This window comes from Nuphar pumila, chromosome 2, assembly GCF_984573655.1.
Source record: "Nuphar pumila chromosome 2, dmNupPumi1.hap1.1, whole genome shotgun sequence".
In the NCBI taxonomy this organism is placed as follows: Eukaryota; Viridiplantae; Streptophyta; class Magnoliopsida; order Nymphaeales; family Nymphaeaceae; genus Nuphar; species Nuphar pumila.
The window spans coordinates 18,837,465-18,856,705 of record NC_143250.1 but is presented as its reverse complement, the minus strand read 5'-3'; the positions used below and the strand labels follow the sequence as shown (position 1 = coordinate 18,856,705).

General features: G+C 36.3%; 1 protein-coding gene across 1 annotated transcript in view; it reads left to right on the top strand.

The window, feature by feature from the left end:
* Positions 1-15,635, top strand: part of LOC149844935 (serine/threonine-protein kinase PCRK1-like) — a 38,003-nt gene extending 22,368 nt beyond the window's left edge. Inside the window, exons 3-4 of the mRNA XM_089995389.1 lie at positions 13,489-13,611; positions 14,904-15,635. Coding sequence (XP_089851515.1) covers positions 13,489-13,611; positions 14,904-15,425 — 645 coding nt within the window. The 3' untranslated portion in view covers positions 15,426-15,635. The remainder of the gene's footprint in view (positions 1-13,488; positions 13,612-14,903) is intronic.
* Positions 15,636-19,241: the final 3,606 nt, after the last annotated feature.

Genomic DNA, 19,241 nt, shown 5'->3' with positions numbered 1-19,241 from the left:
ATGGATCATGAACAGTGTCGAACCCCATATTGTAGATGGATTGATCTACTATAATACAGCCAAACTAATGTGGGACAATCTTCGTGATACATACTCACAAGAAACGAATGTGAGTCGTGTCCTACAAGTCGAACAGAAAATATATAACTTGCAACAGGGAGATCAGACCTTGGCCCAGTACTATGCCTCTGTCAAAGCTGCGTTTGAAAGACTTAATGCTCACCGGCCTTTGTGTTGCTCGAAGCAAAATGATCATCAAGAACAAACCATGGTTGCTCGTTTTCTTACAGGTCTCTCTTCAGATTTTTCGGTTGCAAAAGTTCAAATGTTGACTGGTTCAGATGTTCCCACTCTTGCTGACGCTTACAATCGTCTGAGTAGACTTGCGATATCTCTGCCACAATCTCCGCCTGTGACTCAGACATCTGCTCTTGTTGCCCCATCTAGTTATGGCCGTGGAAATATTCAGAATATCAGAGGACGAGGACGTGGACGTGGTATGGGAGGCAGAGGAAAGCTTCAATGTACATTCTGTGGAAAATCTGGTCATTTAGAAGATCGTTGTTGGGATAAGCATGGTCGGCCACTCTCTTCTGCATCAAAGTCATATAATCCTAAAGCTCATGTTACTACTATTGAGGCAACTAATGCACAAGAGAATATCACTGCAAATGAAAATAATATCACTCTTAGTCGTGCGGAATATGATGAGTTGATTGCTCTCCGACCTTTGAGTTCCAGTTCTCCTGTAGCTGGTATTGCCTATTCAACCGGGAATCATCTCCATCCGAATGATAGTAAGTGGGTTATTGACTCTGGTGCATCCAGACATTTGTGTGGAAATTCTCGTGTTTTTTCAGATCTAAAGGTCATTAAGGCTCAACTTGGAGTCTCATTAGCCGATGGGAGCTCCTCCCCGGTTGTTGGTCAGGGAAATATTTCTATATCCTCATTACAGTTGAAAAATGCACTTCATGCTCCAAACTTTCCTCAAAGTTTACTTTCTGTTAGTTGCCTTATAAAAGAACAAAATTGTAGAGTAATATTTGATCCAATGGGTTGTCATTTTCAGGATTTGCTGACGGGGAAGAAGATTGGTGGAGGCTATGAAGAAAATGGAATTTACTACCTACATCATCCAATGGGTTCTGTTCATGCTGCATTGGACCATTCATTCAGCCCTGTTCAGTGGCATCGTCGTCTTGGTCATCCTTCATTGTCAAAGCTTCGGTCGGTCTTTCCTCAGATTCCTTCCACCACATCATTTCAGTGTGAAGCATGTCAGTTGGGCAAGCATCATCGAAGTTCGTTCCCTTTGAGTCAGAGTCAGTCGAGTAATAAAGTTTTTGAACTTCTTCATGCAGATGTATGGGGTCCTAGTAAGATTCCTACTAGGACTCAGTGTCGGTATTATCTTGTTATTGTTGATGATTTCTCTAAGTTATCATGGGTATTTTTAATAAAAGAACGATCTGATGTTCCAAGTCTTATCAAATCCCTAATTCTTGAAATAAAAACTCAGTTTGAATCTAGTGTCAAGATTGTTCGCACTGATAATGCTCTTGAGTTTAAATCAAAAGATCTGTTACAATTTTACCAAGATCATGGCATCCAACCCCAAACTTCCTGTGCCTATACATCTCAACAAAATGGGGTGGCTTAGCGAAAACATCGGCACCTCCTTGATGTTGCAAGGACCATTATGATTCAATCCAATGTTCCTGCGTCATACTGGGGTGATGCGATTACCACTGCTTGCTATCTGATCAACCGCATGCCTTCGTCTTCTGTGGGTGATCAAATTCCATTACATATCCTAAAACCTAATGCCCCACTTTTTTCTTTCTCACCAAAAATATTTGGATGTGTCTGTTTTGTTCATAAACTTGGCCCTGACCGTGATAAATTAGCAGCTCAAGCTACAAAATGCATATTTATTGGTTATCCGAAAAATCAGAAGGGCTATCGATGTTATGATCCTATTTCTCGCCGAGAGTATGTCAGTGCAGACGTATCTTTCCTGGAATCCTCTCCATATTACTCTAGTTCCGGTTCTCCGCTGCAGGTTGATCCAGCTGAGTCTTTTCCATTACCTATACCTCCTTTTCCTTTGGAATCTGTGCCCTCCTTACCGAACCAAACTTCATCCTCTTCCAGATTTAATAATCCTCCATTGGTATATGTGCGTAGAGCTCCACTTCCGCAAGAGCCTTCATCTTCTTCTTCTCCTGAGGTAAGTTCTACTGACAATAGTGTTCTTCAGGATGATGATAACAGGCCTATTGCTCTACGAAAAGGGACAAGACAATGCACCTTATATCCCATAGCTCATTTTGTCTCCCATGCCAGAATTGGACATAAGATGAAGTCTTTTATTTCAGCCTTGTCTGCTGAAACCATTCCTCTGAACTATCAGCAGGCAGCACTTGATAATCGCTGGAAGATGGCTATGCAAGAAGAAATGAAGGCTTTGGTATCTCAGCATACCTGGGATCTAGTTGATTCCCCAGCAGATGCTGACATTGTTGGTTGTAAATGGGTATATACAATAAAGTACAAATCTGATGGTTCTATTGAAAGGTACAAGGCTAGATTAGTCGCGAAAGGATATACCCAGACATATGGAATTGACTTCTTTGAAACGTTTTCTCCTGTTGCACGGATGGGTACCATCCGTCTTGTTCTCTCAGTAGCTGTTCAGCATGGCTGGAACTTGTGTCAATTAGATGTGAAAAATGCATTTCTTTATGGGGATCTCTCCGAGACCGTTTACATGCAACAACCTCCAGGTTTTGAGGTTGAGGGGGAGTGTCATAAGGTGTGCAAATTGAGAAAGGCGATTTATGGCTTGAAACAAAGTCCTCGTGCATGGTTTCAAAAGTTGTTTGAAGTGATGTCAAGCTTTGGTTTTAACAGATCAGCAGCAGATCATACTCTTTTTATAAAGAAAACTAGCTCTGGCATCGTTGTTATGGTAGTATATGTGGATGACATCATTCTTACAGGAGATGATGTGAAAGCTATTGAAGCCACAAAAGCTCATCTTCACAAACACTTTGTTACAAAAGACCTTGGTTCACTCAGGTATTTTTTGGGCATAGAAGTTGCTAGAAGCCGTGAAGGGATGGTTCTGTCTCAACGGAAGTATGTTCTTGACTTATTAAAGGAAACATGCATGTTGGAAGCTAAACCAGCAAATATTCCCATGGACCATAAAGTTCAGTTGGTTGAAGAAGGGTCAAAACCTGTTGATAGCAAACGCTATCGCTCCCTAGTAGGGAAGTTACTATATGTAACTGTGACCAGACCAGATATTGCTTTAGCAGTAAGCAAAGTTAGCCAGTTCATGGACAAACCAACTGAGGTACACTGGAATGCAGCCATAATGATTCTCAGATATCTAAAATCCTCTCCTGGAAAGGGGTTATTGTTCAAGAAAGGTGGAACTCTGGAGATAGTAGCTTATTCTGATGCTGACTATGCTGGATCTGTAGTAGATAGAAAGTCTACCACAGGATTCTGTGTGTTTCTGGGAGACAACTTGATTTCATGGAGAAGTAAGAAACAAAATGTGGTTTCCAGGTCGAGTGCAGAATCAGAATATCGGGCTATGGCCCAAACAACTGCTGAATTGATATGGGTTCGCACTGTTCTTAATGATCTCCAGGTGAAGGTTTCCTCTCCAATGACCATGATGTGTGATAACAAAGCGGCAACATATATAGCAAACAATCCTGTCTTTCATGAGAGAACAAAGCACATTGAGGTTGATTGTCACTATGTAAGAGATATGATTCAAGCTGGTCATATCACTACAAAATACCTAAAGTCTGAAGACCAAGTTGCAGATATGTTTACAAAGCCTCTTGCTAGGCCTAATTTTTCCAGATGCTGTGACAAGCTGAGCATGATAGATATCTATGCTCCAGCTTGAGGGGGAGTGTTGAGAATAGGTGGTTTTTAGGTTAAGTTGTTCCTTATTAGAGGTTTTCTGAAATACTTTTTTCATAAGGTCTTAGTTGTAATTTCTTTGTTTTGCCTCTCTCTATTTAATATAGAGAGAAGCCCTAATGAGTGATTAAGTTTTCTGTTTTCTTTGTACAGCCGTCTCTCTCTCTCTCTCTCCCTCTCTCTCTCTCTCTCTCAGGTTCGGTTCATCTTCTACAAATTTCAAAGTAACGTGCCTCTTGAACCTATTCTAATTCAGAATAGGTTCTTACTGCATAGTTCCGGTTTTCTGCCTCAGTTTTATCAAACAAATAGTTAAAAAAAAAGGGCTGTCAGCAGAATTTTTTGATATTAAGTTTCCGTTTTGATTTTCATTAGATTTCAACCGCAATTGGGTCCTTGTCGTAAAGTCATTTTCTATTTCTTATCTCTTATATTTTTGGTTTCGATAGAATATGGACTCATTTCCTCACTCTCTGTCTGGTCTTTCCTCGAACTTTCTTAGTCAACTCGTGTCTGAGAAACTAAATAATTTCAATTTTCTAACTTGGAAGTGACAAATCATACCATTAATAAGAAGTCAGGACCTTTCTGGACATCTGGATGGTTCTGTTCCTGTTCCTCCAGAGTTCATATCACAAGAAGCAAAGAATGGTGAGGGAGATCTTTGTATTACCTATGTCAGAAATCCAGAATACGTATCCTGGATGAAGCGAGATCAGGCGTTGGTTGCCTATATCACTTCTACATTGTCACAAGAAGTGCTTGTGGCAATTCCAGATGACTGCTCCGCAATGCAATTATGGCATCGATTGGTTCAAACATATTCTCAAGTTTCTCAGGCCAAAATATTATTTTTGAAAAAAGAGTTTCAAATGTTAAGAAAGGACTCCATGACCATCATGGAGTACTTGAACAAAATGAAGACCATTACAGATCAGTTGGCCATCGTGGGATGCGTAGTCAGTGACAAAGATATGGTGCAACAGACTTTGAGTGGGCTGAGATCAGATTATCATATGATGGTTACTTCCTTATTGTGTTTGTCAGATTTACCTACCTTTGAAGATTTTCGTGTCAAGCTTTTGCAGTATAAGATGACCTTAAAGGGATTTTCTAAAGATACTCATTCTCAAGGTGGAGAACATACTGTTCTTGCCACAGGAGTTGCCTATGGGCGAGGACGTGGTAGATATGATTTTCGAGATAGAGGGAGTCAAAAAAGAAATGGACAAGGAAGTCATGGAATATTACCTACACCTAATATTCCTCCCAATGGGCAAAGGCAAAGATCAATACCAACCCTTTTTCTTTGCAATAAAAGGGGGCATATCAAAGCAAATTGTTGGTTCAATCCTCAAAATAAAGTTAAACAGTCAGAGACAAGCATGGGGTCAAATAAATTGAAGAACAGTGACAAAGTCAAGGAGTTGTTACTCTCTGCTCTAGTTGAATTGAACTTAAAGCAAAATGATCAGGGCACTTCGTATGTCGATTCTGGTGCAGCCACTCATGTCACTGGTGATGTTGGTAAGCTCCTAACTCGTGTTCCCTATGCTGGTAAAAATAGTATAGTCATTGGAGATGGGTCTCACCATCGTATTTCTTACATTGGAAACTCTGTCATTCCTATGTCTACTTCTTCCCTTGCTCTTTCAAATGTCATTTATGCTCCGAATATCAAGAAAAATATTGTTTCTGTCTCTAAGCTTGTTGATGACATCAATGCCTTATTGAGTTTACTCATTTTTTTGTTCATGTCAAGGATCTTCACACGAGGGAAACGTTTGCTGAAGGAAAGCGACAAGGGAATATGTACGTGTTTCAAGAGAATCCTTCCACTTTGAAGCTCACATCATCATCTTCTTCAGTTTCTTCTAAAAATGTTTTTAGTCTTTCTGAGTGTAATAAGCCAAATCTTTGGCATGGTCGTTTGGGTCATTGTAATAGTAGTTTTATTGAAAAGCTTGTTTCTAGCAGTCTTATTCCCAAGTCAAGTCTAAGTTTAAATGTCGATGATAAAAAATGTTCTATTTCATTCTATTAATAAAAGAGCTTCAAAGCCTTTTGAAATTATTTGTTCTGATGTTTGGGGTCCGGCTCCAGTTCCCTCCATGTCTTGCATAAGGTATTATCTTATTTTTGTTAATAGCTATTCTCGGTATACATGGATTTTCTTTATGAAATGTAAGTCTGAAACATTCAAGTTATTTCAGAATTTTCATTCCTTAGTTCAAAATCAATTCTCTGGTAATATCCTTTGTTTTCAATGTGATGGAGGGGGTGAATTCTCGTGAAATGACTTTATTAAATTTCTCCAGACAAATGGAATACGTAGGCATGTGTCTTGTCCTCATACACCTCAATAGAATGGGATTGCTGAAAGCAAGCATCGCCATATTGTCGAGAGTGCCATGAGCATGATGCATGATAGTAACCTTCCAATTACCTTCTGGGCAGAGGCCTTTCATTCAGTCGTTCATATCATAAATCGATTGCCCATGAATATCTTGGAAAACAAATCACCTTGCCTTTCCTTACATGGTGTTCATCCAAATTATCATGATTTGCGAGTATTCGGGTGTATATGTTATGTTCATGTTGACAGTTCAATGCAACACAAGTTTCAGGATAAGGCCTTGAAGTGCAGATTTGTGGGGTATGCTGATAATTTTAAAGGGTACAAATGCTATGATCCTGTGAGCAAGCGTATCAAAATATCCAGGAATGTTGTATTTGATGAATTGAATTTTGATCACAAGGTTGACACCCTTCCTGAAATTGAAGTTTATCACCCCTGGTTGAACTCTGACCTCTTCTCTAGTGTTGATGATGTTTGTCCTTCAGAATGTAATAAAAGAGATGAGGGAAACATGTCAGAAAAGTTTCATTTCAGATCCACTCTTGCCTCCCGAAAGGTATAAATGTATTGTTTACTCTCGACGTGAGAAGGGGATTCTTCCTAATTCTAATCAAGAGATGAATTCTTCTTCTGCTTTTGTTCTATACTCTGCTCCCAAAAGATCCACTCGACCCCGACATCCTATTGACAGATGGGTAAGTTATGAGAATTCCACTATGGATTTTCAACTCTTCTTAAGCTCTTTAGGTAAGGAAGATCAACCCACGACTTTCTATCAAACAGCAAATTCTAAGCGATGAATTAAAGCTATGAATGAAAAAATGGAGGCTCTTCATGAATGTGGCACTTGGGAGATTGTTCCCAGACTATATGATCATCGAAATGTAGTTAGGTCCAAGTGGGTGTACAAAATAAAGTATAAGCCAGATGGTACTATTGAGCGATATAAGGCTAGGCTAGTTGCCAAGGGATTCACCTAGGAGCAAGGACAAGATTATGATGAGACCTTCAGTCCGGTTGTGAAAATGGGCACTATTCGAATCATACTATCATTGACTATTGAACATCAGTGGATTATCAGTCAACTGGATATAAAAAATGCATTTATACATGAAACTCTAAAGGAAGAAGTGTACATGGAACAACCCATTGGGTATGTAGAAGGGAACTCCAGAGAATATGTGTGTCGATTAAAGAGAGCTATATATGGTTTAAAGCAAGCCTCTCGATCTTGGTTTGACAGTTTTTCTCTTGAAATAGAGAAATATGGTTTTAGTCGTTCACTTCTTGATCATTCTCTTTTCATATTCAAATGTAACAACACAATTACCTTATTATTGATATATGTAGATGACATAATCATTACAGGTAACTCTGATGAACACATTGAGCAGGTCAAAGAACTCCTGAACCACAAGTTCAAGATGAAAGACCTTGGTAAACTGCGATATTTCCTTGGAGTAGAAGTTGACAGAACTATTGAAGGCATGACACTTACCCAACATAAGTATACTATTGATGTTCTCAGCAAAGCAGGTATAAAAGATTGCAAGTCTCTAAGCACACCCAATGTACTTCATCAGAAACTCAGTTCCAGATATGGCAATTTGTATGAGGATCCTATAGGATAGTGGGGATGCTTCAATATCTCACTCTTACTCGCCCTGATATTGTCTATTCAGTCAATCAGGTATCTCAATTCATGCATGAACCGCGTATTGGACATATGGAAGCTGTTAAACGTACTCTTCGATATTTGAAGGAAACTATTGGGGATGGTCTTCTGTATAAAAAGAGTATGAATGAACATAACATGCTTGAACTTCTTGTTTACACAGATGCAGACTGGGCAAGAGATCCAGATGAACGTAGGTCAGTGACAGGATATTGTATTTTCGTTGGCCTAAATCTTGTCTCTTGGAGCAGTAGAAAACAAAGAGCTATTGCCAGATCAAGCACAGAAGTTGAATATAGATCAATGGCAGCTGCTACAGCTGAAGTAACATGGATTAGACATTTGTTGACAAAAGTAGGAGAATCAATATCTAAATGTATTCTCCTATGTGACAATCAAAGTGCCATCAACATGTCATTCAATCCTATCTATCATAGCCGTGCCAAGCATATTGAAATTGATCAACATTTTGTAAGACAGAAAGTCAAAGAGAAGGAAATTGAACCATAATTTGTTCGGACTACTGATCAAGTTGCTGACTTGTTTACCAAAGGGCTTATCAAGGACCGATTCTGGATGTTGAAAGGCAAGTTGTTCATGGTTCAAAATGAAAGTGCAATAGGATCGAGGCAACGAGCACTAGAGGGGGGGGGGGTGAATAGTGCTTTTAAATATCGTCTTTGGAATTATGACGGATTTTGAGATTCGCAAAGCAATCACACAAAGAACACAAGAATTTATCCTGGTTCGGTCTTTCCCGACCTACATCCAGTCCCCAAGCAAAACCCGTTTGAGATTTTCACTATCAACATTGTGTAACTACAAGATCATACGAACCAAATCCGGTCTCACTTTCAGTAACAACCCTACTGAAAGCAAACAACTCCTTTAAACCAAGGAGTCCTTTCCTTTTTACAGAAAAATATAAGTAACCAAACTTACAATCAACCTACGAGCCCTTCTTATGAATGCAAATGGAATGCAATTGACTTTTGAGGTTGTTGAAATACTCAACTCACGAATTCACTGTCTCTCAAAGGAATTTGAGTGAAAATATCAAGTGAGTGAGAAAACGAAAAGTTGAATGAGTAGGAGTTAAAAGCAAAGAATAACTCAATGTAATTTGATTGGATTTGATTCAATTTGATTGTTTTTGAGTGTGGAATGCACTCATATTTATAGTTGAAAGATTCTATACGTTGAGGGCATGAAAGGGTGTCAAAACAGTCCATTTTGAACGATCAAAACGTTTAGAAAATGAAAAGACACATCTTTTAAAAGTTTCAGGAAAAACGACAAAATTAGTCGACTGGAACAATAGTTAGTCGACTGAAAACAAATATTAGCAGATCGGTGGTCGACTAATGTGTTTATCATAGCCGTTTGAAAATATGAAATTTTGAAACTTAGTCGACTAAAAAAAAAGTTAGTCGACTGATAATATCATCAGTAGACTGATAAATCTTTCAGTCGACTGCTGCTAATTTTTTTTGAAAACACACGTTCTGTCCGGTCGACTGATAAAATCTTCGGTCGACTGCTGCTAAATTTTCTAAAAACACACATTCTGTCCGGTCGACTGATAAAACCTTTGGTCGACTAATTTTACAAAATTGACGTTTTTGCTTAAAAAATTTGGTGCTAAAAGGTTGGTCGACTGGTGAGTCTATTGGTCGACTAATAAACATAAAAATCAAGTAAAGAGTTTTCTAAAACGATTTTCATGAAGGGTTATTTTAGAAAAGTTTTTCTAAATACTTTTTAGGTGAAATGCAATCGAAATATGCACTCTAAGTAAGGCTCTTACAAGAATCTAAGACATAAAATGATTTTTACATTTGCACACGAGTCTTTAAAGATTCTTCATCGAATTCTTTAATTTTTGTCATCTTTCTTTATTGCCTTAACTGAAATGCAGTTGATTCACTTGTTCATCATCAAAACCTTGTACTTGAAGTATCGTGTACGACTTCATTGTCGTAACACAAAACCATGTACAACTTGAGGGAGGATGAAAAGAAGCGTGTATTCATGACTGGGTTTGGATCTTATCCAAACCCAATTCGAGTTCATCTAATTAGCACATGTTTATTAAAGGCATTAATGGCATATTGTAATTTACGTTTGTTGTATGATGGGTATTTTCGTACCCTAGTAATTGTAACAACATGTATTTAATGGGAAGCCCAATACCACAGTCGGCTATTGGGAATTCTGCAGCTTTCTTGTCTCTCTCCCATTCGGTGCCTGCTCGTGTATGAAACAGAGAACCACAATTTCTATCAATTATATGTGAGATTTTTAAATTCTCTCCATGTATTTCCTAATCTTTTTTGCTTCTCATTTTTCCTTGTATGAAAAATGGTTATCCCTTAAAAAAGTTACATGCATTTTATGTGCATTCTTACATTAATAAAATTATGTGTGCTCTCTCTTGGCCCTTGGTGGTTTTTTGTGCTTAAATCCATACTTGGGTTGTGTGTGAAGTGACTCTTGTGTATGAACCCTGTAGGGTTGTGAGAACATTTTTGTTTCATTACATAGTATTATGTGCATTATAAGTATGCTTTAATTTCATGTTGGATGTATATGTTGAGGGTATTTGAATTTGTTCCATGTTGGGTATCTGGCATTTTTGTATGAATTTAATTAATTTCGCTTTTATTGTGAGCTCCTTTGAGTTCTTACATTTAATATACGCGTTGTCAGGCTTTTGATGAGTTGTATCTTTATTTGAAATTTTTACCCTAGCCTGTGGGACTTTATTGCAAAATTGTTTATTTTATGTCTAATATGTGCGCGTCTTTTGGACTTTAGGGATCAAAATTCTACTATGTTCGACATCTATGTTTCCTTAAAAAATATGTTGTTTTTATATGATTGTCTAAACGAGAAATTCTTAAAAATTGATTTTGAAGTATATTCTTTGTGTTTATCTTAGTGACTATTGTACCTTGCTTGAATTGTTGCTAATGTTTCTAAAATCTTAAAAGTTATTGCTTAAGGTGCATATCTTACTCGCTTTTAATTTTTTTTAGTTTATAGTACTTCTATGTTTTGTTGGGGAACTTAACCATCCTCTCTTTATATATATATATATATATATATATATATGAATTAATCTGTGTTATTCTTTTTCAAAAGATATATTTGTTTTGAAACTATATACATATATCCTATAACTATTTTTTAATTATTAGGTTAAAATGCTTTCTTTTAATAACTATTTGGTTAGAATTTATTCCTTTGTGTAGTTGAAACCTTTGTTTTGTTCTCTGTCGAGGTTCTTAAAGATGATGTGGGTTGAGAAAAAAAATCTGTTTTTGATGTATCATGAAGATGGAGATAGCCAATGAGGCATTTGGTGAAGATTATCAACGAAGACTTGAACTCTTTTCTTTGTTTTTGTATTTTCAAACTTTCGGTAATCACACCCTAAGTTTGAGGGGGATTGTTAAAATGTATTGATTCATATATGAGTGTATATGTATATATTATATAATTTTAACTGTTTTATTATTGTAATAGATTTTGCCCATGTAGGGGCATTTTGGTCATTTGTATACATATAATAAGTGCTACCCATTAGAGGCAGTTATGTATTTTTTTATGTTTATTGTCCTTTTCTTTTCTCATAAGGGCTTATTGGACTTTGTCCAATATAGTCATTGGGCTATATTTATAGCCGTTGGGAGCATCCCAATGACTATATTGGCCTTGTATGGTCTATATAAAGTGGTTGAAACCCCTTCTTGCCTTTTGATGCTTTTTCTAAGCATTTTATTTCAATAAAGAATTATTATTTTTATGTTTTTGTGTTCTTTTGTGATCTTATGTATTTGCCATTGATTGACTTGTGTTTTGTCCCTTTGTAGACTTATGCTTGTGCACATTTAGGCTCTTTGTTACCATTGTATGCACTCGTGTGCTTGTGTATTGACTTTTGCATTTGTATTGTCCCTTGTAGGATTTGTACTTGTGCTTGTGTACATTATGGTTTGCTTTCTGCCATAGTCACCAATATCGCCTCTATATTGAATATATCGCAAAATTATTGACAATTTCAAGCTATGTCACATAGGTGTGGGTGCGGATGCGGCGATGCAGCACTTTAAAAAAACTTGGGTGCGGGGGATGCGTATATATATATCTATATATATATATTAACATTTTTAAGTCAACATCATGTATTTGTGTGCATTTATGTATATATATATATATAATATAGATAAAAATGGACTTGATTAGGGTTAACTGAATTTACTTTTGGATAGAAATTGACCTCAGTGTGGTTAACTTCACCCAACACAAAGGAAGTTGTGTCCAAGGTGCCATGTTAGAAGAGTCCGTGTGACATAGATTTCAAGTCAAACGTTAGTAACGGGAATATATTGCGATATATTCAATATATCGGCAATTCATATATCTCGCAATAATATCGCGATATTGTCAGAGATATATCGCTACAGAAACTAAGCGATTTTCAGATTCTTATATTTTAAAAAATCCCCAAATTTATTATAGATAAAATTTTGGAAAAATCAGTATAATTTAAAGAAAAAAAAAGAATTTGGCCTCAAAATTTGGTTTGATTTGGTTCAAAAACCAAATCAAATCGATGTGATTTGCACATTTTGTGGTTTTTTTCAAAAGATCTTGTTTTCAAAAAATATGAAAAATGGGGGATTTTAAAAACAAAAAAAATTACTATTAATTTCCATTAATAAAAACAGAATGATTTGCAAAAAATCTCGAGTATTGGGTGAGATATGAGAAAATCCCCAAATTGAGTGTCGTGAGGGGACTGTTTCTGAAAAAAGGGCATTTTGGAGATTATTCAAAACTTTAAAATGTGGGGCTTTAAAAAGTTTTAAAGGGTAAAATAGAAAAAAAAGTAAAAACGTGTTTTAATGGTTTTAAAAGCTAACTCAGATGCTCATTTATCAATTTATCTTGTATATTTTAAGGTCTTTATTTTAGTTTTCTTTCATTTTTCTATTTCCAGTATTTTTACTTATTTTTTATAATTTTATTTAATTTTTTATATATTGCCTAGATAATCCCGATTTATCAACTTTTGAAAATCTCTCTGAGAAATACCCTCGCCGAGAAATTACCTTTAACGATACAGGTGACTATGCTTTCCGCCTTATTTCATTACATGGTGAGCCTACTAGATTTTTTTCGCAGTTTTGTTTGAACCTTGGTTATTCTAGATTCATCTGCTAAACTTTTTGCTAGATTTGAAATACAGTTATATGTTTTAGCTCATAAGCTACCTTTTATTCTATACCTTCTTTATGCTATTTGTTCTCTTATGATTGTCAATATACTGCATAGTGCATACAGCATTTTTGACCTAAATGCAACTGTGATTCTATTCGACACCTTTAATAACTTCTAATGTTCATATACAAAACTATACATGCAAGAAACTGCTTATTCATCCAGTAGCAGTATTTGTCTTGTTTGTTGATTTCAAGTTTCTATCTTAACAATGCAGATTATCTTTCGTGATTTCAAGACTTCTAATATTCTGTTGGATGAGCAATGGAATGCAAAATTGTCAGACTTTGGTTTGGCCAGGCAAGGGCCTGGGGAAGGACTTAGTCATGTTTCAACAGCAGTAAGGATCCCTCAGTGCTTTTACTACCAGTTACTTTATTCTTTCTTTTGACTGCTTCAGTACTGTTGTCAATTAGATGTAACTTTTAGATAGTGGCCTTGTCTATACTGGCTTTGTATATTAATGCAAGTGCTAAAAGCTTCAAATGAATAGTGATTCAAACAAATTTTATGCGGTTTAATTTCATCTTTGAGAGATGTGTTTACCTTAAGATTAGTCTTAGTTGTGACATTTTGATGAATTGCTGAGTCAGTTGTTTTTCCAGTTTTTTTTTTGGGTGCATACTTTCTCCCACCTTTTTCACTCAACCACTCTTAATATTTTCACTCAAATAAGTTTTGCTTTGCTTTACTATGATAAACAAATTTCTAGCTTACAACCTACTCTATGAAACTCATGCCCTCTTAGTACTCTTACTAAAGTTCTTTTATACGTGTGATGCATTTTTCCATGCCACAACACTAACGACATATCATAAGACCAACAAGGGAAAATTATTCAGTTGGTGATAGAAATTGGGTTTATTTGTCAAGCTCTCCATTTGAGATTTGCACACACATGAGACTAACGTGAGGGTTCTCTTTATTGAGCTTGTATTTAGTGCAAAATTTATTGAAACTATTTAGATGAAGCTTGTCACAAGGTCTCTGATGGGTTTGCAGCCCAAGTTCAACTGCTTCAAATTACAGCCATTCTCCCAACTTAATGTTGGGATTTCAATGCAAGAAGCAAAGGAGAAAAAAAATCAAAATTTCTGTTGTGGTTATCTTAGATACTTCTGGTGGTGCTATCTACTGTACGAGGGTGAACTTAGTCTTAGATTGTAGCTTCAAGTATCACATTGAGTGTCTGTCAATGTGTCTATTCTAGTATGATGTTTTCTTCCTGTATTTTATGTCATGCTGGTCATGCAAATGAAACACAAAATCCTGATCAAGAAATCAATGTACTTCTGATCCCCCAACCCATCACTTGTAGGATATTTATCGAAAAAATTAGTGCATCCAGATCAAATTGGCAGAATGACCGCACTGCACAGTAACACAGTTTCTTCCATGCATACAAGCAGTTGGTTTAGGAAAGCATGTTACATTGTGTCACTAGTTCAATTATTTTTTGTTTATTTGTTCCTTAGCGCATGCGTGCTGACACAGGCTTGCAAGGATATCATACACAGCTCTTGTAAACCCTGCCTTTGATGTGGTTGTGTGGGCACATCACAATGTCATTTGAGCCTACATGACGACTTGATGTGTTGGTTCCCAACTTCAGATTTTCCTTTCTCTTTGCAGGTGGTTGGAACCATTGGCTATGCTGCTCCAGAGTATCTTCACACCGGCCGCCTCACAGCCAAGAGTGATATCTGGAGCTTTGGTGTTGTACTTTATGAACTCATAACTGGGAGGTGCCCACTGGACCGCAATCGCCCAAAAAATGAGCAAAAGCTTTTAGAGTGGGTCAAGCCATATATATCAGACAGCAAGAAGTTCCGTATGATCGTTGACCCAAGAATTAAGGGACAATACTCCCTGAAGTCCGTGCATAAGCTTGCAGTAGTGGCAAATAGATGCTTGGTCAGACAGCCGAAAGCACGGCCCAAGATGAGTGAAGTGTTGGAGATGGTGAAGCAAATTGTTGAAACTGCAGAAACTGGGAATCCTCAAAGTGGACTTGAGAGTTCTTCTGTGAACAGCCTACCGTCTGAATCAAGTACTGAAATCACCAACCCAAAGAAGGTTTTGGATGCAGGAACCCTGGCAAACGACCGTTCAATTTTGCGTATGTGGACGCCGAAGTTGATATGGTCTTGTTGATTGCTTCGGTGCAGCCAGTTCAAGCACCGTTTCTGTTGTTCTATTCAAATGGGTCGGATAAGTTGATCTTCACATTGTGTATTTCAACATTACATAAGATGGGGTATAAGTATATGCTTTTTTATGTGTACATATGAATCTGTTGCCTATATGCATTTTTTAAGCATAGAGTAGACAAGCAACGGATTAAAAACCTAATATCTTAGTTGAGATGGAGATTACCGTGTTCTTTTCATTTTAGAGGGAATTGCATGTGGGTGGGCTCTATCTCCGTCAAACATGGTATCTGAAGAGAAAGTCCGGAAGGCAAAGTAACAAGATGAGTTTGTTTCAGCACTATGGGGCAGTTTTTTTGTCATGTTCTCTACCTCCGGTGTTTGTAAATCCGAGAAGAGATTTCCTAAGCTCATCATTCATTTAACGTTTTATTTATGCGTTTTTGTCTTCAACATTTTAGAGATTTCATTTACCAATCAAAATCTAAAAATCAATGCCTCGTATTCCATCTAAAAATTATAATAAAATATTCAAGTTTCATAACTGAAATAATTCAATCCAAAGCATTTGTTGAAGTAAACAAGCAATGAAATATACGTGCACTAGATTAAGTAGAAAACGTATGCTACATGGAGAACTAAATAGAAGGGTCCATGTATCTGTCCATTCTTAAACTGGCTAAAAGTGACCAATCTGTGTGTGTGTGTGGAGAGAGAGATGCAAACATGCTAAAAGGCTTTTTTGGGGTCTTTTCTTTTAAATTCTGACCGTACAGATTATGTAATCTATGTACTTGATTTTATATTAATCAGGAGTGTTCTATTCAGATACATGGGTTGGTTTATAAGATTTGAAAAACCAACTGTCCAAAATCTTTGTGAATTTTTGAGGCTCCAAGTATCTTTTTTTATCAATGACATGATCTGGGTCAATTCCTAGTAAATCAATCATTTTAAACACAAATATGGGGTAAGAATTTGTGAAAAAAAAACATTGAAAAAGTAGAAAACCCCATTTAGCATGTTTTTCTCTCTCTCTCTCTCTCTCTCTCTCTATATATATATATATATATATATATATATATATATATGAGAAAACGTTTGATACCTTCATGTAGGTCTGGGAAATAAGATGAGCTGCTCATGGCTCATAAATAGCTGGTTCAAACTTGTGAAACAAGCATAAACAGCAACTAATGTTTGGCTCGACTTCAATTATATAAGCTCATTAGTTAATAATAAATATATTTTATATAAAATAACCGTACTTTACATTAAAAAATGACGTGTTTTCCAAAATGTCCTACAAATTTCAAAATCTGCTCAATGTCCAAATTCACAAATTTATGGTTGTAAAAGGATATTTTTAATCTTCACACAATCAAATTTACTAATGCGAACTTCCTTCCAAATATGTGTATTTTATATCACATTTGCGAATGTCCGCCTGCCTGTGCCCCTTATGCCATTTTATCAAAAGGCGACTCACACATTTGGGAAACATTCACAAGCATGAATTATGAAGGTCCTAAAAATGTGTGCACTTTTTTTAAATAAATACATTTAAAAAATTCCCACATCAAAAATTAGGGATTTATATCAAGGTAGAAATCAGGCTCCACACTCCTCCAACATTTTGTACATTATGAGAAACTTTGCAACTCATGGTTGTGAATGTTGTACTGTATTTGCGAATGTCAGGCAAAGGGCCTCATGCTTGATATTTGTAAAAGTGATGCTAAAGGTAAAAAACCTTTAGTGACACTTTAAAAGCATTGCTAAAGCCTTTATGGCTACTTAAAAGTGCCACTAAAGCCTTTAGGAGGAAATCCACATATTTTCATATTTGAGAGAAATTCAATATTTGAGAGAAAATTTACATATATGAGAAAAAATTTGCATATTTGAATATTTGAGAGGAAGTTCGCATATCTGGAGGAAATTTGCCGGTGAGAAGGGTAAAAAGGTTCTTTTATAGCAAAAAAATTATGAATTTGAACATAGGGCAATTTTTCAAATTCGTAAGGCATTTCAAAAAATACATCATTTTTGGCATTCAGAACAATCATTTTTTTTTATATTTTACACATTTTTTATATCATAAAGTAAAAATGAATAAAGTGTTTGGCTTGTAAGCAGTAAGTTTAGAGTTCAAATCCCATTGCTTACAAGTTTGAAACAATTGTTTATTTTATAAAATGAAGTGTAAGCGAGATCAAGACTTGAAGGCAAGTTTTCTCCAACCCGAGGAGAATGATGCAGGAGCGGAGCTGCGTGCAAGCTGAGTTCATAAGAGATCCATTTGGATCCCGTTTAGTTAGGGTTTATTTGAGTTCTATATAGTTTTGGGTCTTTTGATGTAATGGATTCATCTTGAATCCAAAATAGATCTAGGGTTTCTCTTGTTTTCCTCTAAATACTTGTTATAAGAGTTTCTCAAGGGAGAGTTGATGAATTGGGTTATTGAATTGTATTATTTTCTCAGAATTTTCTTGCAATTTCCATTATTTTCATGCATTTCTTTGAGTTTTGTTCGTACGAGTAGAGTACCCTAGAGTTTCTTCGCAATTCGAGTTTTCGATTTGCATCACATTTGAACATAAAAATAACCATTTAATACATGTTTTTTATAACTAAACTACAAGATACACAAATTCATAGTAATTTGCTAAAAAGAAGAAAATACTAAGAGCTTTGTTTTATTCATGGTTTAGGACCGGATATCAGACTGGGTAATGCCTACCTATTATTCCACAATAATAATAAGATTTTTACAGCTAAGGATTTGAGCCAGATGGTGAGTGTTTATTAGCCCATGGATCTTGGATTGCTTACATCTCAAGTTTATGACAAAAGGTGAGCTTTCTTTATCCAAAAATTAAAAATTATGGCGATTTTTTGTTTTAGATGCAAAAATTAAAAAAAGTTGGTGTCCCGTCAACTTTATCAGAACTCATGATTTTCTCCAAGTAACCTTTCAAATTAAGGTATGGACTAATAAGTCATTGAAAAATAGTAGGTAGTGTAGCCAAAACTAGGACGCAAGTGGGTCGGATATTGGTCAGGTCAGGCCATGCGATTGGGATCTGATTTTTAAAGTGTGGATCCAGTTTTAGATTCAGATCAAGATCTCGCAATGACATCCTAAAGCTCTAAAATGGGATTCTTTGATACTGGATCCGGTGAAAACGAGCCAAACCTTTTGATTTTCAATTCAAAAAGAAAAATGGATCATGATGACCTTATTCTGACACAAACCCAACCGCCTATGCTTATCTGATTATAACCCGGATTCTAATAGACCACAATATATTTGTTTCAGATTGTATCCAGATTTAGACATATATTATTTAGAATTGATAATATGGTTCGGATCCAGTTCAAACCTGAGTTGGAACCCCGATCCATTTGCATCACTTGATAAAACAATACACTCCATTTGACATAAATGTAAGACATTAATGCAGGGCCAAGTTCAATTGTTCAATTGTGAATATTTATATTTTATACTGAGTGCCACCAAGTTTGGTGGTAAAGATTGAACATATTCATGGAAAGCCACTGTCTCATCTCTTGGACACCAAAGATTTTGTAGATCATCTCCAACCGGTAGGTTGCTGCTCTTCATATATACTGCCAAAGAAAAAACCCTGAAAACTCCATATCGCTTATTGGCAGACCTCCAGTTGGTAAAATCATAGTTACATGAAGCGGCTTCTCCTTAAGCTCCCTTTGGAAGCAGGAAACTCCTCACTTCCTCAAAAGCAGTAAAATCTTTTCGAAACTTGCTTTCGATAACTTTTAGTGAGAAGCCAGCTTC